The sequence below is a fragment of the Stegodyphus dumicola genome, chromosome 3 (assembly GCF_044657685.1).
Source record: "Stegodyphus dumicola isolate Sdum_Otavi_A_Nest chromosome 3, ASM4465768v1".
Lineage (NCBI taxonomy): Eukaryota > Metazoa > Arthropoda > Arachnida > Araneae > Eresidae > Stegodyphus > Stegodyphus dumicola.
In genome coordinates, this window is record NC_140770.1 from 110,185,165 (window position 1) to 110,211,437 (window position 26,273).

At 32.7% G+C, this 26,273-nt stretch overlaps 1 protein-coding gene and 1 long non-coding RNA gene across 10 annotated transcripts in view; one reads left to right on the forward strand and one right to left on the reverse strand.

Annotated features, from left to right (window-relative positions):
- The window catches only part of LOC118194668 (FERM, ARHGEF and pleckstrin domain-containing protein 1-like), a 172,533-nt gene that overhangs the window by 95,990 nt on the left and 50,270 nt on the right, over positions 1-26,273 (forward strand). For all 9 annotated transcript variants that reach the window (XR_015040244.1, XM_085813171.1, XM_085813172.1 and 6 more), the window contains 2 exons: positions 7,791-7,872; positions 19,925-20,111. Coding sequence is in view for 8 of the 9 variants with exons in the window: in XM_085813171.1 (XP_085669297.1) it covers positions 7,791-7,872; positions 19,925-20,111 (269 nt within the window). In the remaining variant the exon portion in view is untranslated. The remainder of the gene's footprint in view (positions 1-7,790; positions 7,873-19,924; positions 20,112-26,273) is intronic.
- The window catches only part of LOC146998063 (uncharacterized), a 101,000-nt gene continuing 74,761 nt past the window's right edge, over positions 35-26,273 (reverse strand). Inside the window, exon 2 of the long non-coding RNA XR_015040245.1 lies at positions 35-321. This is a non-coding gene — a long non-coding RNA (uncharacterized LOC146998063). The remainder of the gene's footprint in view (positions 322-26,273) is intronic.

The window sequence follows — 26,273 nt, forward strand, 5'->3', positions numbered from 1 at the left end:
TTTTGAATAATTTTATTGGCTCATTCTATAAATATTGCAATTTTTAATCCATTTTTTATTTTTCAAAATTAAGTTAAACAAAGCTCTTTTTTACTCTGAATTAAACTCTCCTTCATCTTCTTCTGGTTCTTAATAGTTACAACAGAATTATTCCACTGAAGTTTGCAGGAATTCTCATCGAGCTTTATAAATCCTCCAGAAAGAGGCGTCACTTGTAAAACTAAATCGGCTAGGAGCGTGAGAACGTGAACCAATTTTACACCACTGTCGAACACTCGAAAATCTTCCTCATCGCTTGACTCGTCTTCTGAGGTTAATATACTGGAAAGAAAGTCTTCATCAGACTCAAAACTTGATAAGCTTTCTGTATCACAATCATAATCACCATCATAATTATCTGACTTTCGCTTTTGAGCCATTTTACTTTACAAACACCCTTAAAAACGCGTCAAAATATGCATAAAAAAGAACAAGTTAAAAAAAAATCGCCATTCATTATGAAAAGAAATTCATGGAATCCATACTGCCATCTGTAGAACAGTAAAACTAACTAAATTTCGCAAGTAGGATTCCTTTGTAACATAATCAATGCAGAATAATAATGGCGGACGAGCTCAGCTCGTCATCACGCATTGGGGGAAAAATTTCACTACGTGAGTAGTGCTCATTTCTAACCATTGTGGTCGAAATTTTACTCCCGAGTGGAACGCGTTTGCGTGCATTATGAAGCATGATTTCTATCGCAAGCTGAACTCGTTCATAACCATCAAAGGGCTAGGCAGAAATCTTCAGCTAAGAATTTCTGGAATAACCATTGACATTGTCTTATGTTTATTGTCCGATTCCCATACACTGCATTAATATTCCTATTTATAATTATTTAATTGAATTCATAAAACAAAGTATGCCAAATATTCTCCTTTATCACTTTCATTTATTTCTTTATTATTATTATTATTAACCTCATTTTTCAGATCTTGCACTAGGAATAGGAACAGTGTAAAATTACTTCCTGTCCTTACGGCAAGTTGATGCATTTTTTAAAATTCATTCTAGTGCAAGTGCTGAAATTTTTAGTTCAATTAAATAAACATAACTTATTATTGATGATCTAATATTGTAATATCAACCACCATCATTATTCTTTATTCTTAAATTTATGCACGTCAGTTGTCAAATGGTTAAATTACTGAGCATTGGTAGTTCAACCTTGGTTCAACCTGAGGAGAGAGTATCAGTTCTCAGTTTTCTTAGCTCACTGTATTGATAGCTGACTTCACAGTATTGATAGGTGTCTTTGCTAGCATCACTCCTTAGATGCACTTTGCATTGTGTTATGTTTAACATTCTTTGTAGTTTGAAGTGGTAACTACTGATTGTGCTCTGCCATACTGAGAACAGGGTTGCCACACTACCTGGAAAACCGGAAAAAGTCAGGGAATTCGGAAATTGACCAGAAAATTCAGGGAAAAGTCAGGGAATTTAAGTGTTTTAGTCAAAATCTGGAAAAGTCAGGGAATTTCATACAACGATCCCGCCAAAAAAGGCGAGTTTTGCGCCGATGTAGGAAGAGATCACTTTTTTGGCGAATTGTGTATCATGTGAGTGTCATTCGGGCAGCTGGCATAGAGCCAATTTTCGCAGCTCCAATTTGATTGTCTTTTAGAAAGGCAAAGCAAGTTTCCCACAACTTTTGGTTTCCAGTAACCTTGAGAATCGCATGTGCAGTGCATGAACTAAAGAAAGTACCTTTTCTCGTATAAAAGAAAATAGGTCTAATCCTAGTATACGGTATCATGAAAGTTAGAATCAAAGAATATGTATTGTAAAGAAGGAAAACCTCTCTGCAACAGAGGTGGTTCCCTTCCATCATAGAGGGAAACAGCTGTGCATGCGCGATATATCTGTCACCAAAGCTCGAAACCGATGTCGAAGTTCGAAGGTCACGCTATCAAGAGTTCATAAAATGAATATTGTTTAAAATTTCTTTAAACTATAAAGGAAAATAAAATATTTTTTGGCGCAAGTAAATTAATTCATGGATTAGTTATTTTGAGGAGGGACTAAGAAAAAACGTTCTTTGATAAAACGTTTCTTCTTGGATTTTTCGCAATAATTTAAAAACAGATTTTCGTAGTTTTCTTTTTTGTCAAAGAACGTTTCTTCTTAATACGTGTTTCTCAATTTCCTGTACACATCGCAGAGAGGGAAATTCTGGGCGCCAGGTTCCGTCGCCAAATCCCTTGGCAAATTTTCCCTCCGTTTTCTAGCGGCGTAATAGCTTTTACGTGTGTAGAACCTTTTCTTCTTTACATAAATGTTCTTTGGTTAGAATAATCTCCATGTATGTACAGCGGGGTTTGGCGACATGATGATGAGCAGTAAGCGGGTCATTTTGTTCTTGGCGACAATTTTCAAAATTGTGCTAAGGCCGTACCATATACTAGGATTTTATCACAAAATCTTTTTAAACCTTTTTTTTTTCTTTTCTTTTTAATAAATAACTTGTCATTTTGCAGTAAAATAAAAAAATAGTAATCAGTCATCTAGGCTAACCATGTTATATATCTATATCGTTGAAAATCGTATCGCTAAAATATCGTTGATTATTCTAATTCAATTTTTAAGTAATTATCTTTATGCTTATGTTATCAGGGTTCGTAGCCGTCCTTACAAGTGCTTATAAGTCCTTATATTTGAAAATAAAATATAAAGGCCCTTATAGGTGCTTACTTTTTCTTTAAAGCCCTTATTTTTTTGTTTTTAGTGCTTATTTTTTGCTTTTAGTGCTTTTTTTAATGAACGCGCATTTTTCCTCCCGTACCAAAGCCGAAACTAAATAAACAACTTTTCTTCCTTATATGGAACGTCAGATGGTGAATCATACTCCCGGAAATAGCTTTTCCTCCATGTTCTCTGCATTAACGTAACCTATGGTGCGCGCGAGAGTATAGACAGGTGAACGTCATTCTTTTGGTCAAAGAGTTGCAAAAACCGTACAAAATTCCGGTAATTCGGTATTCTTTTCCACCCACCCAAATACTACACACGTTTGAATTTCTATCAAGATTTTAATAATTTGCATTCTCGTTTCGCGTGGTCAGTTCATATTCGTGTTTATTATGATCGTTATGCTTATATTATGAGCATATGTATGAATATTTATAATAATATAGTTGCAGTAGCTGCTGAAGTGTAGATAAACTTCCAAAAATGGGTGTATTTTTACACAGATTAGCTTTCTAAGGAATAATATTCGGAATGGCTTGAATAAAAGGAAAGTAATCGAATAGTCAGAATATTCCGCCCCCCCCAATACATTATACAGTACGGATGTTGGGAGGTTCTCCCCTTTCTCCACAAAATCTCTAATATTGAAGCAGCGGACTTTTTTTTTTTTTTTTTTGGGTCACTGTCCAATCTGGATTGAATAGGACTAAAAGTTTTGCGGTGTACCCAACCCAAGCGAAGAATGAAAATTGCAGAAATTTAACGCAATCTGTTCAAAATTAGAATCAAAAACACCCCAGATTAGTAAGTCTCTTTCTTTTCCTTTATTTAGTTCTTTATTCTCCGAATACTGGCAGCTGTTGATTCCGATTGCGTAATATCACACATATGGAAGAATTACGCCGCACGTATTGCGCAATAATGTTTGCGATATTTTGCAGAGATAATTAATTTTGATGTTCAGTCTGAGATTCATTTATGAACATTTAAAAGAGTTTTACTGTGCTTTCTAAGCAGAATATTTCTCAGTTCCGTTGGTCTATTTTTATATGATGCGCATATCGAAATGTTAAAATCATTTATTTAGCCGAGAAATCTAAAGAACGGCTACAATCTCTCCCCCTCCTCTTTTTCCAGTTACGCTCGACTATACGGAATATTCGGCAGTTTCCGAGTATGCGGGTTAGTTAAGCTTTTACTGTTTAAGGATGACTGCATAAAGCAATTTCCCGTCTCCTGATTTCAGAAATGTTCCTCTTTTTTACTTAAATTACTTTGCTTGGAATATATGTTAAGGGAAAACTGTTATGCAATGAAAATTTAGAAAATGTTCAGAATTTTGATTTAAATTATTTAAATATGAGTGGGAAAATAAATTGTATTTATTATTAGGTGCCAAGCGAATACAATTAATATGGCTTATTATTATTTATTTTCTATATTTTGAACTGAAATTTCATCATTAAATCTTGTAATATAGTTTAGTTCTGCATAGTTTTTTTTTTTTTCCCCCCTCTCGTTGTAAACTAATTCTGTAAATTGAACTGTCATTTAAAATTAAAAAAAAAAAAAACAGTTGTTTTCCATGGTTGAGGTAATGCTCATTCTCTTGATAAATATTGCATTGCTCATATTTTAAATTGCAAGTCTAATTTTTCTTTTAAGGTTATGCAGTTGTGTATAATCTAATTAGACAGGTGCTTATTTTTTTCTTAAAATGTGCTGCTTATAGGTGCTTATTTTTTTTGACTAAAATGTGGCTATGAACCCTGTGTTAATCATATCATTTAATGTTGCTTTTTCCCTCTAAATTTATTTATCATTAGTAAATAATATTTCCAAATTTCAGGAAATTTTCTCTGGCATAATCCTGAAATTAATTCTAGCAGTATGATGACATACCATCACGAAATTTAATGCACATATTTTTTTCTTATGTATGCTGGGAAATAAATATAAAATACCTCAATTTAAAAAAATATCATTAAATAGATTTCTTTCTTTCGTTTAGCTGCAGAATGTCTGCAAAAAAAAGCCTTATTTTATTCCAGATTGGGCAGATTCTAATCTCAATCTTCAGTTGAGAAAACAACTCCTATTATAATTAATTATATTTGTGTTTTCAAGTGTTAAGGTGCCTTTTAAGAAGACACCTCACACAAATTAAATTTACCTAAAATCTAACCTAACTATTTAGCATTGCGTTGTGATTTATAAGAACCGGATTAGCCTCGTGTTGAACTGGTGATGATCATGAGTAATAATTAAATAAAAACGTACAATTGTTATCCAATGTATATATCTTACATTTTATTAAGTTTCTTAAGTGGAAAAGTAAACAAAGTGTACCAAGAATAATTAAGAATAAATGTCCTCTGAGATTTATTGAATAATTAAGTGAATTTGCTACGCAATACATGTAATACCATAATTAAGATACCTCTTAGCACAGCCAACGTACATTACGCGGATAGACTGGAATTTTCTCGAAACATACCTGGAAAAGTCAGGGAATTTCATTCTCCTGTTTGAGTGGCAACCCTGTGAGAAGAGTTATGCAAATATTTTTGTGGCAAATTCCAGAGCTTTACAGTTTTTTACAGTTCCAAAGAGAAGCGCTGTCATTAGTTCCATGTATATTCAATCCAATACAAACCTGTAATCACGCACCAATTTTTAGTGTCAGGAGTGACGTTGAATGCTGATAACAAAAGTGATGGGGGAATAACTAAGTCTATTGGTGACAGCTTTTGCTGCATTTCAAGAAAAGATGGAAGTGGCCATCAGGTTTGTTAAAGAAGATACGAAAATTGCAGCATTGTGTAGTAGTACTTTTTCAATACACTGCCTTTGACATTCTGGGACCTCAGCCATGAACTGTTGATGGCAAAAAATACATCCTCATTGTCATTGATTAGTTCACAAAGCCGTCTAAAGCATATCCTATCCCTCATCAAGAAGCTCTCACTGTAGCACAGGTAATGATAAAGCTTTGGATTTCTAGGTTTGGAGTGCCTGTTCAGTTACATTCCCATCAAGGAAGGAATTTTATCTCGGCTGAAGGAAGGAATTTTATCTTGGCTAATTTTATCTTATTTTAGAACTTTGCAAACTAGTCGGCGCGGATAAAACCCAAAAGACACTTTTACATCCACAGATGGTATGATAGAGATGTTCACTAAGAGTTTCCAAAAATCAACAAATTTGGGACTTTTTAGTGAACTCTGCTTACTGGCCTATCGCAATGCTGTTCACAAGACTACCAGCTATTCTCCATCCCAGACGCTGTATGGTTGTCATCTTCGTTTGCTTTGTGATCTCTTGTTTTTCGCCTCCTTGATGTGCCTTCATCACCTGAGGAGTATATTCAAAATCTCGAGGCATGGTTTGAAGTGATGCATAATTTTGCATGAGAGTGAGTGAACTTGGTAATTAAGAATACGAAGACCCAGTGTGATACAAGAGCTACAGGACATCGATTCAATGAAGGTGACAATGTGTGGTTATAGAATCCAGTTCAATGGAAAGGACTTTCACCTAAACTACAGTCATCTTGGGATAGTCCTTGCACAGTCTTAAACAGGCTGAAAACGTATTTAGGATCCATAAGCCATCAAATTCTAAGTCTAAAGTCATTCATTATGACAGGCTAGCCCCTTATTATGACCATAGTACATAGTCCCCATAATGTATATAATGTAAATGTATACTAAGAGCATAGTTCTATTTGTATATAAATTTATAAATTCATGCATTTAATTATTGATTTAGTATCTTTCAAAGAGGGCAATGATAGGAATTTTTATACATGTAAATAATTGTGAAATTATATGTAGATTTTGTATTTGATTGCCCAGACACTTCAGGATACTACCTTAAAAAAACAGCTTCCATAAACTTGTTAGTGTGGGCCACTAGCTACGGTAATCATGAAAGATGCACTAGAAGGTAGAGTTTACCATTTTCAGTTGCTGAAAAAGAGAGAGAGATTCCTTTTACAGGAAGTTTGCACAATGTTGCGTGCACTCTGGAGTGTTTTTCATTGGTGAATTGCTGATCTAATAAATAGGATTTAAAACATATACTCTACCAAATGGCTAGAACATATACACATACACAAATTTGTAAATAGATGTAGTGATAGCCAAGAGTTAAAAATTATAATTTATAACCTATCCATAAAATAAATAAGTAAGTCAATAGTGGTGAAAAACATCGTCAGTCACAGGTAGCCAACTCACCCCAACATAGTATTAGTTGCCTATGTCAGTCATATTATATAATATGCTGTATCAGTCGTATTGATACAAAAGTGCATGAGAGAAGTAACAGACATAAGTACATTTGAGGTCAAAATCCAAATTTGTTGTCAGCTTCATGTGATTGACAGAGCCTTAATGGCTTAGTGAAATGTTAGGCACTTGTATCTGACATAGCAGAATATGTGTTTATATTACAGAAATATATTTGAGAACAATTAAAAGAAGGATTACGTACATGATATTGGGGAGACGAAATATGAAAATAACTGCCAGCCTTGTATCAGTAAATACTTTTGACATTACAGATTGTCATCTGGCTTTTAGAGGAAAAGTAAAAAATTAAGTAACAAAAACAAGAAAACTGAGATAAATTTTTTGTGAATTTTTACAATCTTGAAAAGGCTAAAGTTTTATTATTATTATTATAGTTATTATTATTTAATTTTTTTGTGAATTTTTACAATCTTGAAAAGGCTAAAGTTTTATTATTATTATTATAGTTATTATTATTATTATAGTTAGTTATTGATTTTTAAATTGAAGAGTCAATGCATTGCATATTGAAATCAGTGCATTGCATATTTCTGGTATCATTTCTGATTCTGTCTCAGAAATGCTTCGTTGTAATAAATACTACCTCAGACACTTCAGTTTTGTTTTCAAAATAATACTCAGGTCATGTCCGATTTGAGATATGTTAATAAATTTAAACAGTACTAATTACTGCTGAAGAATATATTAAGATTTTTTATTTTTAAACTTACTGAAAGCCATATTTATTCATACACTATATTTCAGGGAAGGAAGGCCAATGAATAGGTTGCAGAATGGTATAAGAGGAATTGGGGACATACTTCTCAATCATAAGGAAATGATTAATGTAAGTGTTTTGGTATTCAGTTTTCCATAGTATATGTAAATAGTATATAGTTTGGCAAGGTTAGTCATTAATTCTCAATTAAGCTTGCTTGAAAAGTCTTTTACAAGTGATTGCATAGATTATAAATGTCATTCTTATTGCTTTTCATTGCTCAAAATTGCTGTAAAAATAATTCATGTTTCATCTGTAGATAATTTTTAATGTATTTTGTGTTAAAAGAAGAAAAGGGAATTTTTTTCTTTATTAGTCCTTTTACTGCTTATATTGTGATTTCCAAAGGCAACATAAATGTAGCAAAATTTGCTCATCCCGCAATATCCACACGAATGCATTTGCTGCCTCTGTTAAAAGCTTATCAAGTTCTGTTAATGTTTAACCATCAGTAATGCATTTTGTTTTGTGCAGAATACTTTACATTATGTTTTATTCTGCAGATGGGGTTCATTGTCTACTAAATCTCATATATAGTTGCATAAAGCTTATAAATTGGTTTATTAGTTTCAAGCATGAGATAAAAAATTGGCAATCTCTGAAGTGATTTTGTTAAAAAAAAATTTAGCAGTCAGAGGGTTAAAACATATTTTGTAAAAATTCAAATATGTATATGTATATTTACTAAAAAAATATTGATTATATTATCTCCTAAGATTAATTTTAGTAGAATTATCTTAAAAGAGTGAATCCATAGTTAGTAAGTTCAATTCCGAAAATTGTTTTAAAGTGACTTGAATGTAAATTGTTAAAAATGTTTAACGGGGATTTGAATTAAATCATGAATAACAAAATTTGAATTGTAAAAAGAAATTCAATTAAAAGCAAATAATCATTGCAATTGATCGGAAATTAGTTGACTTTTCAAGGGGAACAAACCAACTCCCATTCAATGAACAATAATTAAGAAATAAATACGAAGGTGTTTCGTCCTTTACTAAAGTAATAAGGTGATTCCAAACTGGCAATTTAAGCTAGGCCAAATATTTCCGTGAATTGAAGGGATCAAGACCAATGCCGAGCATAAAAAAACTCATTCCGATGAAGCATTTTCGCTAATTTAATTTTGAGTGAAAAGTAATTTCTGCAGTAAAATTGATAAATTACTCGAGTAATTGTCCCCTGACACACTCGTGTTTGTGCATTTTAATTCAAAACTATTTGTAAAAATTAAACATTGGAAATAAGCATTATGAAATAGAATTCAAAGTAATTGAAATAAACATTAGATAATTACGAAATATAAGAAATATAATGAAATCTTTGCAAAAACAAATCAAAAAATAAAAATTTAAATTTAAAATATATATAATAAGAAAAGGGAATGTACATGAAGATATAAAAGGCCAGAAAAAGCATTCATTAACTTACGTTCTTTCTAGTGGGAAGTGGGCAAAGTGTTTTCTTCGCGTCTTACTCAGAAGGGTTGGGTTTCCAAAATTCTTTATCAGCAGCGGGGGCTTTGAATTATATCAGTCGGCGAGACTTGTGTGAAGTAATTTATGGGAAAGGGAGTGAATAGGAATGCTTAAGGGATGTTTGAGTGAAACCGTCTGTTAAAATTTTTAAAATGCTAGTGAATGGAAATTAATTAATTTCTGGCTAATTGTCGTGTCGTAACGAGGAAGAAATTAAGAAAAGGAAAAAAGGAATTTTCACTGTCAAAGAGCTATTTGACAGACTAAAGATTATGAAATAGGCCCATTTTTTTAGTAACAGCATAAGTCTGAAGACAATTAGCTTTTTACATTATATACAGCTTTGTAATTACATTATGTACAAATCCTTCAACTGATAGTCATTCAACTTATACCGCCTCCTCAGGTTTAGGAACAAATTATCATATCCCTATCCGTTAAATGATTTAGAGTGAGTATTTAGCACCTGCTCTTTTAAGGCAATGTTTAATAAATTGATTAGGTATTAGATTATTTTTGAGAATTTTAATAAGGAGCAAAATTTTGCATTGTAGATCTATCATATCTGTGCAGATATTTTTAATTCGTTGTATTTGATTTATTATTGTATTGTTAATTACTTTTTTGGATATGTTGGAATTCCAATTTATTAATTTGTTAGTATTGAAATTGAAGTTTCTTGTTTTGTCAAAAAGGAAAATTTTTTTGTAGTTAATGATTTGAAGATCTAGATAGTCTATGCTATTTTGTGAATTATTAGTTTTATTAAGTGTAAGGCAATTTGGATGAATCTCGGAGTATTCAATTTTATTAAAATTATTAATTGTAATAAGATCATCAATATATCTGTAAGTGTGCTTGTAGTAATTTAATTCTTGTGGTTGTAGATTTTTTTGGAAGTTAAATTCTTTGATAAATAAAAAGATATTGCAGAGCGAGGTACTGGAATGGGACCCCATTGGAAGACCTCTGACTTGTTTAAAAAGTTGATTTTGAAATTTGATGTAGTTATGAAATTATACTAGTCTACTAGATCTGCTTAAACTCTTCCCAGATATGCTCACGATTATAAATTTTAACAAATGGAAAACCTACCTTAACCCATTAGCCGCTGGTGTTGCGTTGACGCAACGGTTAAAATAAATGCGTATATAAATATAACTACCTAAGATATTTTATACCAGCAGATGATTTTGTGTAGGGAATATTATGAAGATTATTTCTGTAAAGAAATATTAGCCTTCAACAATCATTTTGTTTGTAATAATTAATCTCATACTTTAAGCAAAATTTTCAACCGGGTATTTTTGCTGAAAATATTTAACAAAAGAATCGCCGTCTTTATGAGTGATCTATTTTTAGTCAAGGTCACCGTTTATCAGAACATTACACCAGTCAGATGTTTATATTTGTGTTGGGAAGCAAAAGAAAACAGGTGTTGTGCTGACGCAACTTCAGCAGGAAACGGGTAGTCAATCTCCTTTTTCACTTATTCCTTTCGATGTTCTGGTTCATGTTCTGGTTGTTTAAAAATGCCTAGAATGGGGTATCTTACATCAGGAGATGCCCTTCAAAGATTTTTTGATGAAGAAATAGATGATGATAATGTTAATAATGACCAGAATGAAACTGATATTGTTGTTGTTTCCCCAGAAATGGCAGAAACTAGTGACGAAGAAGAAAGGAATGGCAATGTAATAAATAATGATAATGATATTTTACCAAATGATACTGCTGGGGAAGTTGAAATTCCCGTAAGAAGTAAGTTTCAGCCTTCTAAAAGTAGTTATAGTCATACTAAAAAGTTTAAAAAGCAAAAGATTGAAATCTTGAAGTGGATAAAAAAGGAACTGTTAGTTATGTGTCAGGAAGAACATGAAGAAAGAGATAGAAGAGAAATTATAAAAGACAAAATACAAGGTAAAACTAGTGCACAGATTTTCGATTTTCGTTTTGGTTTACATATTTACTCTCTTCTCGCTGAACAAAAATATATACGCTCAGAAAAAAAAAAAAAAAAATTATTGCATCTGAAGCCTATATGAGAAGATTTATTGGAAAAATATTGCTTACAGGATATTATTCTTTACCTCAAGAAAAAATGTATTGGTGTTTTGATAAGGACATTTCTGTTCCTGTTGTACGAGAATCGATATCACGTTTGCAGTACAGGAATATGAAGCAGAATTTGCATTTGACAATAGTCAAATTTACAATACTGATAAATTATATGAGGTGAGACCGTATCTAAACATACTAAATATCACCACTTTTTACTACAGTCAAAAGTCGTTAATCCGGAATCCTCGGGACTTTGGCGATTCCGGATTATCGATTTTTCCGGATTATAGATCATCAGTTTAAATCTGGTAAGATGGCATGCAGAAATTACAAAATTAAAAATATGAAACCGTAATTTATGAAATAAAGAACAATTATGATCTAAAGGGTATCAAAATTTACAAAAAGAAAAAGCTTAATATTTATTTGTTTACTTTATTAAACATTTCCTTCAATGTAAGTTGCTTCGTTTCATGTGATAATACTTTCTCTTTAATTCTATTAAACAGACATAATTTCTTGTTTAGTTACAAAGTTCCGCTGTTCAAGTCCTATAATTGCTGTGTTGAGAATACCGACTAATTTGTCAATCGAAATGTTTTCGTTTTCAATAACCTCTGGGTCACTTTCTTCACTATCGGAAGCGAATTATAATGACGAGGAACTTGATTTAAATCATATCAAAGACGGAGTACATCGAGATGAAATACTACACTTAGTACGGAATTATAAACCAAATAAAATAAAAACATCTGCCCTGAAGATAAGGATAGTACTGACAGATTAACTTCCAATCCGTCGCGTGAAATTGATAAACAGATTTCGGATTTCAAAACATACTTTCGCTTTGTAGATACAAATTACATATTAGTAAATATATATCGGAAATTCTATTTGACATAATCTTTCTAATCTATCATAATCTAATAATGACGTTTCTGCCCCCCCCCCTCTGCCGCAGAGCAGCGTGAAATTGATAAACAGATTTCGGATTTCAAAACATACTTTCGCTTTGTAGTAAATATATATCGGAAATTCTATTTGACATAATCGAAAATTCAAGCTTACTTTTATAAAATTGCTGTAACAGTCTGCAAAAAATAATAAGCCGGATCCAATTCGAAGATTAAGAAACAACGCAATCTGCAACATTAACTGAATTAGATAACTTTAGCTTAGCGTATAACTCCGTTACACATTAAACGCGCATGCGCACAAACATATTCGCAGCCGTAAGGGTCTTACGCGCTCTCGTAAACGCCTGTGCGCATGCGTGAACGCAACGCATGCGCAGAAAGTTTGTAGCTTTGAAGTCCGGATTATAGATCATTCCGGGTTATGGGTGTCCGAATTAACGACTTTTGACTGTACTAGAAATATACTCTTTTAGATTTCAGACGGCAGAATGCATTATTCCTTTTGCAAACTCCTATTGAGAGTGTAGAATTAGCCAGAAATAGATCAGCAACAGGAAGATCTAGTAAATTCAGCATTAAAAAACCATTGCATGGAGATAGTAGACATTTTATCGTAAAGTCCGTTGATAACAAAAGACTTTGTTGTAAAGAGTACCATAGCCAGACTGTTTATAGATGCAAAGTATGTAATGTAGCTTTACATCATGATTGTAATCAAGATTTTCATCCTTGAATCTTTCAATTGAAATAATCTGTATTTGTAAAAGAAATACGATGTATATTTAATATTAAATTAATTACAAGTGAAGTGATTTGTAGATTTATAAAATGTTATACCGCTAAAAAGTAATCCTGGGCTCCACTCAAAAGAAACATCACACAAGTACAATCCTACTCACTAAACATCCGTAGTCTTATTCCGCTGACGTTGCGTGAACGCAACACTCGCGTTTTCCACAGGTAAGAGCATTTTTTTAATTTTCAATGTAAATTTATGTTATAAATGCTTAATTTAATATTTGTTATTATTTTCATGAGAAAAGAAACATTCCTTGTAGTTTTGGCGGTTAATGGGTTAAATGCACACTTTTTCATTGCCGGTTTGGCATCGCCTTATTACTTGAGTAAAGGACAAAACACCTTCGTATTTATTTCTTAATTATTGTTCATTGAACAAGAGTTGGTTTGTTCCCCTTGAAAAGTCAACTAATTTCCGATCAATGGCAATGATTACTTGCTTTTAATTTAATTTCTTTTTACAAATGAAATTTTGTTATTCATGATTTAATTCAAGTTCCCGTTAAACATTTTTAACAATTTACATTCAAGTTACTTTAAAACAATTTTCGGAATTGAACTTACTAAACTATGGATTCACTCTTTTAAGATAATTCTACTAAAATTAATCTTAGGATATAATATAATCAATATTTCTTTAGTAAATAAATTATTATTAACTTACTTTGCAGCAATTGTGCAAGTAGTAGAATAACTCAATTTCGCACTAAGTGAATTTAAGATCATACAACATTTATATATATATATATATATTTAAGATATGAACATTTTATAATGAATATACAGTTATCTTTAATAGTCTTCATTTCCATTCCCTTTACTAAGCGTTTCTTCAGAGATCATGATCAGTGCTTATAACATTAGCTTCATCTGAATTAGCTTCATGCAATCAATCCCATTTCAGGTTTTACCCCCCCCTGCTCAGAACCGTAAGTTATTATGTAAATACAGTCAAAAGTCGTTAATTCGGACACCCATAATCCGGACCTCAAAGCTACAAACTTTCTGCGCATGCGTTGCGTTGACGCATGCACGTAAGACCTTTACCACTGCGAATTTGCCTGTGCACATGCGCAAAATACGTTTACGAATGTGCGTTTAATGTATAACGGACGGGATAAGCTAAGCTAAAATTATCTAATTATCTATTTCAGTTAATGTTGCAGATTGCGTTGTTCCTTAATCTTCAAATTGAATCCGGATTATTATTTTTTGCAGACTGTATATACATGCAACAGTTGCAGATGTTATGAATTCGTAACTCGTAATTCAATCAGTGTATTTGGATATTGTTCCCCTTATCCAGCCTGCTGTTCTTTTTTTTTTTTTTTTTTTTTTTTTTTAATTATTATTATTATTATTATTATTTCCAGAAATTAAGATTAGAATGTTTGTAAACATGAAAAACCTTTAGGAAAGGTGAGGAACAGTGAGGTTGAAATGATGAAGCATTTGAAAGACCCATCAGACACAGACATGCACAATTGCTTTGAGCAATGAACTATACAGTCAAAAGTCGTTAATTCGGACACCCATAATCCGGAATAATCTATAATCCAGACCTCAAAGCTACCTCGCGTTGACGCATGTGCGTAAGACCTTTATGGTTGCGCATAGCACGTGCGCACGTGCATAATACGTTTACGCATGAGTATTTAATGTATAACGGACGGTACAAGCTGCGCTAAAATTATCTAATTATCTATTTCAGTTTGCAGATTGCGATGTTCCTTAATCTTTGAATTGGATCCGGCTTATTATTTTTTTGCAGACTGTTAGAGCAATTTTATAAAAGTAAGCTTGAACTTTCGATTATGTCAAATAGAATTTCCGATATATTTACTAATATGTAAAGGATATACAAAGCGAAAGTATCTTTCGGAGTCCATTAAACAAAAAGGTGAATTGCTGCAAAAAATGAATAAAGGTATATCCTTTGTTTATCTAAACTTTGTTTGTCTTTAACGCTGTGGCGGCGTGCAATGAATTGGAAGTTGATCTGTCAGCACTATCCTTATCTTAATGGCAGATGTTTTTATTTTATTTGGCTTATAATTCCTTACTCAATGTAGTATTTCATCTTGATGTACTCCGTCTTTGATATGATTTAAATCAAATGCCTCGTCATTATAATTCGCTTCCAATAGCGAAGAAAGTGACAGAGGTTATTGAAAACGAAAAAATTTCAATTGACAAATTAGTCGGTATTCTCGACACAGCAATTATAGGACTTGAACAGCAGAACTTTGTAACTGAACAAGAAATTATGTCTGTTTATAGAATTAAAGGGAATGTATTATCACATAAAAAACGAAGCAACTTAAACAACTTACATTGAAAGAAATGTTTAATAAAGTAAACAAATAAATATTAAGCTTTTTGTAAATTTTGATACCCTTTAGATCATAATTCTTCTTTATTTCGTAAATTACGGTTTCATATTTTTAATTTTATAATTTCAGCATGCCATTTTACCAGATTTAAACTGATGATCTATAATCCGGAAAAATCGATAATCCAGAATCGCCGAAGTCCCGACGAGTCCGGATTAACGACTTTTGACTGTACCCAGAAATAGGTAGTTTAATATAAACAGGTCTTTAGTGGTAAAGTAATTAAAAAAACCAATAGATTCTGCCATTTCTTGACAAATGATTGATCAAAAAGTACCTACATGTCTACATGTAGCAGATATCTAAAAAAGTGAAAAAATGAGCATTTCTCTGCAAGGTGTAATATTGGAGTATTAAATATGATAAAATAAAATGAAGATTAAAATTCAAAATTTAAAAAAAAAGCATAAATAAATTAATATAGGTATAGACCAGAAGCTATAAATTTTTCAGGTAATCATATTGCTAATCAAATAGAAAAAAAACATTTCTGATAATAAATTTTTAAAAACATTCAACATCAGTTTTTGAAGAGTTTATGAAGAAATCTAACTTTCTGCTGAATGATTAAAAAAAGATATTATGTATAAATTCAATTTCTTGTGCATATTGCTATTGCATGTACTGTAATACCACTAAGCAAAAAAATGAACCAAAGATGTGATATGTGTATATTAGTGGAATAAATGGCAATCAAAATCATGAACTTTGCAACTATTATCTTTGGGGTTTATTTGCTTCATAATGGAGTCCATCTGATTTCATCAAAATGAAAGTAACATGCAGAGTTGTTGCATCTTAAATTTTCCCTGCTATAAACTTATTATTATATTTTTTACTTTCATACCTGTTGCGATGTAATGTGAATGAACTCAATACACTGCCTCGTTTTAAACACAAAACTTATATTAAATAATTGCACAATACAAGTATAAACAAGAAAATGACATATAACACTTATAAGCACGAGAACAGAACAAAAATAGTGAAAAATAGACAGCATTGCAGCTGCCTTGCGAATGCGTTCATCTGAGTCTGACCATTCAACTGAATTCAATGTTCTTTGGCATAGTTCCAGAAATTAATGAGTCAGGTTGAGTTGTTCTGTTCCGGCGCACCGGAACAATACCTTAAAATTGTATGTAGCCTACAAATTATTTTGTATCAGCTTAAAAATATCTCTTCCTCAGTAAAACCTCTTAAGATAAAATGATTAGTTTATCATGTCATATGAATAATCTTTGTATTTTTATCATAAATATTTTGGTTTATGGCAGCATGTTAAGTAACAATGCGTTCCTTAGAGTCCTAACTTCAATATCTTGTTTTTATTGTTATTGCATTGCAAGCAGTACAGGCAATAGATTTTTATCTAACATTGGTTAAGGCAAGTTTTACTCTATATAACTTGTCAGTTTTATGATTAACTCAAAACGCACTGTACTTCCCTATGTTTGGATGAGTATAACAATTACCCAAGCATATAGCAGTTTGCAAATGTTTAGAAAAAATAACTGCAATATTTTTAAACTTCTGTACAGTAAACATTGCTTGTCTGCAACATGATTGATGTATAGTAGAATGATTGTTTGAGATTTAAATATAGGCAAACTAATTATTTGCATCATTTTAGGCACAACATTGTAAATAAGGAAACTGGAGAGATCATTTTGAAATGTTTGATAGATAAGCAAAAACAATTAGCAGGATTATTGTGTTAAGTTGCAGTTAGTAAGTCTTCATTTTCATACATGATTTGACACTGAAGTCACAGAACAAAGTGAAAGATGAAAGGGGAAGCATGAACAAAATGATCTCGAAAGAAGTCCATTCAGAATTAAAATCATAATAATTTTTTTTCCTGATATTAGTTAAGCCTCATGAATTCATCCCAGAAGGGCAGTTTAATGCAGCTTACTATTTGCTTATCTGAAGATGCGTATAAGATAGGGCAGAATGTATATACATGCAACAGTTGCAGATGTTATGAATTCGTAACTCATAATTCAATCAGTGTATTTGGATATTGTTTGTTCCCCTTATCCAGCCTGCTGTTCTTTTTTTTTTTTTTTTTTTTTTTTTTTTTTTTTTTTTTTTTAATTATTATTATTTCCAGAAATTAAGATTAGAATGTTTGTAAACATGAAAAACCTTTAGGAAAGGTGAGGAACAGTGAGGTTGAAATGATGAAGCATTTGAAAGACCCATCAGACACAGACATGCACAATTGCTTTGAGCAATGAACTATACAGTCAAAAGTCGTTAATTCGGACACCCATAATCCGGAATAATCTATAATCCAGACCTCAAAGCTACCTCGCGTTGACGCATGTGCGTAAGACCTTTATGGTTGCGCATAGCACGTGCGCACGTGCATAATACGTTTACGCATGAGTATTTAATGTATAACGGACGGTACAAGCTGCGCTAAAATTATCTAATTATCTATTTCAGTTTGCAGATTGCGATGTTCCTTAATCTTTGAATTGGATCCGGCTTATTATTTTTTTGCAGACTGTTAGAGCAATTTTATAAAAGTAAGCTTGAACTTTCGATTATGTCAAATAGAATTTCCGATGCTGGAGCTCCCAAAGGATCTACAAAGCGAAAATATGTTTCAGTGTCCATCAAACAAAAAGTGGAATTGCTGCAAAAAATGGATAAAGGCATATCCTTTGTTTCTCTAACCACTTCGAAATTTGTTTATCAATTTCATCCTGCTCTGCGGCTGGGGGGGGGAACACCGGCGACGCACAATGAATTGGAAGTTGATCTGTCAGCACTATCCTTATCTTCAGGGCGGATGTTTTTTTTTATTTTATTTGGCTTATAATTCCTTACTAAAGTAGTATTTCATCTTGATGTACTCCGTCTTTGATATGATTTAAATCAAATTCCTCGTCATTATAATTCGCTTCCAATAGTGAAGAAAGTGACACAGAGGTTATCGAAAACGAAAAAATTTCGACTGACAAATTAGTCGTTATTCTCAACACCGCAATTATAGGACTTGAACAGCGGAACTTTGTAACTAAACAAGAAATTATGTCTGTTTAATAGAATTAAAGAGAAAGTATTATCACATGAAACGAAGCAACTTACATTGAAGGAAATGTTTAATAAAGTAAACAAATAAATATTAAGCTTTTTCTTTTTGTAAATTTTGATACCCTTTAGATCATAATTGTTCTTTATTTCATAAATTACGGTTTCATATTTTTAATTTTATAATTTCTGCATGCCATCTTACCAGATTTAAACTGATGATCTATAATCCAGAATCGCCGAAGTCCCGACGAGCCTAACTATATAGTTATATCTTGCAGGTGTATAAATATGCAAAATTTCCTGTATTAGGCTAACACACATTTAATTTTAATAGTTAATTTTCTGTTAGCCACCCAAGAATGTTTTTTAGATAAATGAAATTCAGTCAAGAATGTAAATTGTTTATTTTTAAAAATGGGTGCTTTCGCATAAAGCCATTCCATGCATTTAAGGCTCTATATTTGCACAACTTATACTGTATTTCTTTCCTTTGGCTTGATACTGGACAACGCACAACAACCAGTAACAATAAAAAAAACATTGTCTAAATTCACAAAAAACAAACAAACAAAAAAAAAAAAATCTTAAAAACCTGTTGTTTGGAAAGAACATTGCCCCCCTCTTTATATATATATATATTAAGTTTTTATCAGTTTTAACAATTTTATTGCATCTATCAATTTGAGTTTGCAAAACTGAATCAGTTGCATTTTATCGTCGAGTCTCATTTTAGTTTCATGAGAGGGTTTGCAATCTTTGTTAACAACATCTCTTTCTTGAAGATGTAGGATGCCTCCTTATCTTTAGGGGATTCCTGAGTCATGAAATGCATTGCGATTAAATAAAGACTGATAAGATGAAGAATGTCGTGCAAGCAATGATATAAAGATAATTTTTGACAGAAAAGGAGCCAAACCAAATCCGCAACATCTGTCACCGAAGAAACATAGCCAAACAAAAAAAAAGCACCCAAGGCTTTAATCAAAAGTACCTAAAAAAGTAGTGTTTTTGTGTGGTATAGGTACATGTGGTATAGGTAGATATGGTATGTTTCTAAATGGAGATAGTAATAAGTGTATATATATAATTCATTAGTTTGCCGTTATGTTTAAACATAATACAGTATTTTAATTCCAAAATTTATAAGCAACTTGACTAATATTTTTTCTTAATGATATCCCCCCCATTTTATTTATTTCTTTTCTTAAGTAGGCATATTAATAGAGCGATTATATAGTATATAATGAATCCCCCCATTTATTTATTTCTCTTCTTAAGTATTCATATTAATAGAGCGATTTTGAATATGAAGTTGCAGAACATAACAATTTATGCAAACAGTTTTTGGCCCCAATTTTCATCTTTACTTTTCCATATATTATGCGTGCATGATATTTATACATGACTATGTATTCTTTCCCTCTAGTTGCATTCTACATATTTAAAAAGATTGCCAGAAGTTTTGGAGCTTATATTTAAGGAGTTATCCTGCAATCAGCAATTGTCACAAATTTACCAGCAATTTGAAAGTCACAAGATATGCTATTTGCCTTTGACATATTTTTTCATTCGCCCTGCCTTCCGCTTGGCTTATTATAGTATGCTTTTAAAATGTATGTTATTACTCTTCACATGTTTTATTCTTCTTTATATCTCTAGTTATTTGCATAAAATGTGTTTTTAATGCATTAGCTATTTCATTAAAGATTCAGTGTCATTTATTAAAACTTTTATATGCATTTTGTTATAAACTGTTTTAAACAAAATGGATGTCAAGAAATAAATGCAAAAGGTGTTGAAGAAGCATGCACAATTTGTTATGCATGTACAATTAATTAATTTTTAGATGTTTTTAATCTATCCTTCATGCTGTTTTTTCCTCCCTGACTGTCTGTGTATACTTTTGAAATAATATGTCATTTTTTGTCTTGTCAAATATCTCAAAGTATGCAGCTTAAAGCTGTAAAATAAAAATAAAATAGATGTATTTGTAAATTTTCAAAAATTTTTGTCAATTTTGTGCATAATTTTAGAAAAATTAAATGTGATTTTTTTTTTCTTTTTTTTTTAAATAATGTAGCATGGAAATACAAAAAAGGAAAACTGTACCAGAAAAATGAGAATACAGGGGCAAATCTAATTAACATTCAGTAAATAGCTATCTCATTAAATTGACAAGATCACTAAGCTGGATCTGTAATGGGTATTGTAATTGAATAATTGTAATTGATTGCATGTTTAACTGTAACTATATCCAGCCCTCATGTGCCCTCCAGTATTTGAGAAGTGCTATAGATTTCTTTGGCAGCTGGGGGAAAATATGTATAATCGAAGAGACCATCAGTTTCGTAGTAGTAGTTGTTTGTTCAGGTCTGAATTCAGAGTATTGCGATATATCTGTGAACTCGTGATATATCTAGAACTTGAACTTTTAAAAGCACTTTGTATTGCATTGTGTTTCATGTTCTTGGTAGTTTGAAGTGTAATTAATGATTCTATTCTGTGATAATGTGAAGAGCTGTACGAGTAATTTTGTGGAAAATTCCAGAACTGTGAAAATTTTCTTTTAGTAAAATGAATTTTATCAAGCTGTCATCAATTCTCTGTGCATTCAATATATTATGAACCATGCACACATATTAGATTTTGGTGCCAGAACTGGAACTGAATGCCAGTAACAAGAGCAATGGAGGAATAACTAAGACTGGTCATGGCAGTCTTTTCTGCATTCAAAGAAGAGATGAAAGCAGGCTAAGAAAAGATGGAACAGGCCTTCAAATCAGTTCAAGAAAAGATTGAAGCAGGTCAAGAGGAAACGAAAAGAAAAAATTACCTCTATAAACGAACAAATTCAAGGATATGGAAGGCAGAATAGAAATGGTTGAAGATAAAGTTAGAGAAATTGATGATAGAATTTCTTCTGTTATTGACAACAAATTCTTCTGTTATTGAACAAAAAATTGATTACAGACTTTCTGCTATTGCCAAAGAAGTTAATAACTTAAATAAATTGATAGCAATAGCAGGAAGCAATTCTGACCATTTTTAAATTTTTACCCATGCTTCTTGGCCCTCTCTAAACCTGTCTACTTATGATGGAAAGATCTGCTGGCAAGTATATGACCCAGTCTCTATAGTGGTTCCCAACCAACAGAAGCCCATGGAAACACTCAGGAGCTTGCCACAGATGTTGAAAGAATGTCTCATCTCACCTTTTCGGACTGCCCAACAGAAACAAAGGAAATCCTGTATCTACAGTACTTCATCAATGCCATCTAGCATTCTTAGATACAGAAAAGCCTTCAAATGGCAGGTGTCAAGGATTTAAAAAGGGCTTTAGTCTACACCATGAAATTCGAGATAGCCCAACAAGCAATTCATAGAGACCGTCACCCAGTCAGAGCTGCTCATGTCCAAGAGCCAGGGGACCAACTGACTACTTGTCTAGACAATTTAACTAATCAAGTAAATGCCTTGAAATAGAATAAAAAGTGATAAGATACCTACCCTAAAGTGCTTGAACTGCAGTGATGACGGCTGCATATGAAGGAAGTGCAGAACACCCCGAGGTTCTGTAGCTAAGACCACTCTCAGCCAAAAGGAGAAAAACTAAATTAGTGGTCATCTCATGGGGCAAAGGTTGCCAGATAATGAGTAGCCCCATTTTAAAGTAATTAAAGATATCCGCTGTGAGTGGCAGCAGTATGGACTTTTCATCATGGGGCGTATCATTTGAGTTCCTTGCAGTATGACCATCAATACTGGAGCCAGTGTTATCATCATCTGGAAAGATTTAGCAGAATAGTTGGAAGGTAAACTCATCTGGATGCCACCCTGCATTGCGCTTCAGACAGTGTCCAGTGATAAAATCGAAATTAATGGAAAGTTAAATGTTTACATCACATTTGGGATTTCCACCTACCATCACATGGCATATGTAGCATATACCTCGAATACTCGGATTAGGCTTTCTAAGGAAATGTAACATATGCTTCGACTTTAAAAATAAATAACTACATTCTGCCTCTAAGGACATAACCCTCTTTGGGATTAAAGATGAAGGAGTTAAATCTGTTCACTGAATAATAGCTCTAGATGGTATCACAGTACCAGCAGCAACTGAAACTTTACTTCCTGGATGCATAATTGAAAATAGAAATTTCCAGTATGGCATCATGGAATATCCCAAGAACTGTAACAGCCCAAAAGAAGTACTAGTAGCCTTGGCACTCAACAACCTGTTGAGGACAGGTGAGAGTTGTTAATGTAACTGATAAGGCAAAAGTCATCAGGAAAGCCGAAGTGATTGCAGCATGTATGTGAGTGACCTACATTAAATGAAACAGTAACATTCCAGTATTTGTGTTTTTGGAAAGCCTGGCATTGGAGTTATTGCAGAATGCATAACTAAGTGATGAAGGGAGAAAAACTGCAGAACGTGTTATTCAAGAATTTCAATTTATTTTCTCCTGCTCATCTTCTGACGTAGTTCGAACCAGTTTGACACAGCATAGAATTGATATGGGAGCTATTTCACCAATCAAGCAACATACCAGGTGACTACTGATTGCTAAACAGGAAAAGTTAGGAATACTTCAGAAGGAGTGTGGAAGAAAGTGACATTATCGAGCTTTCCCCAGTCCCTTCGGTCTTTCCTATTGTCCTTGTGCAAAAGAAAGGTGGTTCAACTAGATTTTGTGTTGACTATTGCCAGTTCAGCGAGGTTACAAAGAAAGACAACTATCCTCTTCCTAGAGCTGATGACATTCTGAACACTTTTTCTGGAAGCAAGTGGTTTTCGACTTTTGATTTAACGATAGACAAGGAATTTGGCAGTTTAAGGTGATGCTAAGGTGCTGGCAACATTTGAAGGCCTCATCAAAACCATGTTGAGAGGTCTTTCATGCAGAGTTTATCTGATAGACCTAGATGACATTATTGTCATTAGGAAGAGCTTTGAAGAGCATTTAGAAAATATTAGAAATGTGCTTCAGAAATTCAAGAAAGACAATCTACAGTTAAGACCCATCAGTTGTAAATTGTTCAGACAGGAAATAACTCATCTTAGATATGGCATGTCTGTCGAAATTGTATGTATGGATCCAGAAAGTCAGCAATTAAAAATTGGAGACACCCTGAAAATGGGCATCAGCTGAAAAGATTCCCAGAGCCTGTCTACTGTAGGAAATTGTAAAGGTTTTTTTTTTTCTTTCATCGCAAGACCCCCTCCACAAACTGATAGAGAGCAATCAAAAATTCTTGTTTACAATAGAATGGGAGGATGCATTTAACAAACTGAAGGAAGCTTTAACATCTGCTTCAATCTTGACGTATGCTTAGCTTGATTCTTGATGCAGATACAAGCAATGAGTGTCGATGCTGTTTTGTTCCAAGAGATAAATGGTCAAGAACATGTCGAAGCATACTTGAGCAAGTGTCTATCTAAAGGGAAGGGGAATTACTGTATCACCAGAAAAAAGTTGCTTTCATAGTTAAATAGCCATGGAACATTTCCACCATTACCTCTATGGCAGAAAATTTCTTCTGTGTACAGATCATGCATTGTTGGCTTGGTCATAAAATTTCACGAACTGTGAAGGCCAAATAGCCAGATGGATACATAAAATTCCAGGAAAATGACATAATTATCTGTCATAGAAAAGGATCATCACACTGAAATGCCATTGCTCTGCCCAGAAAGCTGCCGTTATTTTTGCAGGGTCGAAGCTATACAAGCTGGTTAATCCAGTTGTACATCAAATTACAACTTCAACATTGTCTGACCGAGACCCATGGAGTGACTAAGAAGTCAGGAAAGACTATTTGTAAAATGGCGATTGACATAATGAAATCCTCAAACAGGAAACCTACTTGGCAGGACATTTGTAACTGTAGTGTTAAGATGAAGCAATATTGGGTTCTGTGGGACTCACTTCATATTCAAAACACCATCGTGTACCAGAAATTCAAATCAGATGATGGAAAGGTATTCTGTTGGCAGCTGATACTTCCAAGATCTTGGACATCCTTAAAGATATACATAGCAGCCCAACAGGAGGCCACTTCGGAATAATAAAGGCTTTGTGTAGAGTTTAAGAGCACTTATGCAGTAATGCAAGGGCTGACAAAAGTGGTGACAATCTTTCAATGCCTGTCACCAAATTTGGCAAGAAATCGCCAAAAGTCGTCAGACTTAGAGACATTTAGATCCAGTCCCTGTATAACTGTAATGTGCATTTTAATTTAATAACCGTAATTGATTTCATATGTAACTGTAAATTTATCCAGCCCTCATATGCTTTTCAGTAATTTCAAGAAATACTAGAGCTTTCTTTGTGGCTGGGGTAAAACAATATAAGAACAAAGAGACCATCAGTTTCGGAGTAGTAGTTGTTAGTTCAGATCTGAATTTGATCACGTTTAGATCACATTTAGATGTGCTCTGTATTGCGTTGTGCGTTCTTATTAGGTTGAAGTCTATTTACTGATTTTGTTCTGTGATGCAGTGAAGAGCTGTACGAGTACTTTTGTGGAAAATTTCAGAACTGTGACATATTTCTTCTGGTAAAATATATTTTATGAAGATATCATGAGTTCTATCTGCATTTGGTGTATTACGAACCCATGAGTCCATACAACAATTTTTGGTGCCAGAACTGAAATTGAATGCCAGTAACAAGAGCGTTGGAGGAGCAACTAAAACAGCTCATTGCAGCCTGTGCTGCATTCAAAGAAGAGATTAAAGTAGCCCAAGAAGGAGGGAGGGACTGTTAAGACCATTAAAAAAAATATGAAAGTGGGCCAAGAAAAGTTGGAAGGGGGGCCATCAAATCAGTTCCAAGAAAACCTGTATGCGCGCAACAGTATTTATTTACTGTGTTTACATATTATTATTTAAACAGTCAACATTTATCTTGCATTGCAAATTGCAAAATTATAAAATTTAAATTTTATCAAAACCGTACTTACTATGCATATAACTACAAGTACGGAATTGTACAAATTTCAATGGTAAAATGATTATATATACAATTTTTTTCTACTTGTGGAACATAAATAAAATCAATTTATATATTTTGTTATCAATATTGGCAGCAATAAATTAATGTAATAGCTTTGAATGTAATTTATAAATTCTCATGTACTTCTTAAATATCTAAAATATTAAATAAAATGCATATTCTAAAGTAATTTAATAAACTGAGTTTTCTGGTACATTCATAAAAGGATATAAAATTAAAAATCCTAAAAAATAACTCACAATGTCTTTTATTTTTATTGGACTGTAATTTGCACAGCAGTGCCACCACTATTATGCAAATCCTCAGTTTTGCATAACATTGCCTTCATTGTTAGTAAATGAGGTAATGATAAATAAATTTAAAGTGAGGTGACAGTTTTGCATGATGGTGGCATAATTTTTTTTTCATTCTTTGCTTGGTAAATTAATAAAAAGAGAAGAAATTAATTGTTGCTTGCATTTAAATGACCTATCATAAGATTTTGTTTTAATGTTGGGCAACTGTCTTGAAAGTTTTTACACTATTATGTGTTAGTCTAGAATCAGTAGTCAAATGGCTAAAGCTGCAGAATATTGATGGTTTCATCTGGGCTTTAATTTAAATGGAATGAAATGATTATATTGCTCTTTTCATTGCTTTTTAATATGTGGTATTGATATAAGGAATATTTTGAGACATCTTCCAAGGCAGATAGTAGTTGAATACTGTGTCAAAATTAATGAACTTTGTTTGATAGATTAATATTCAGTACTT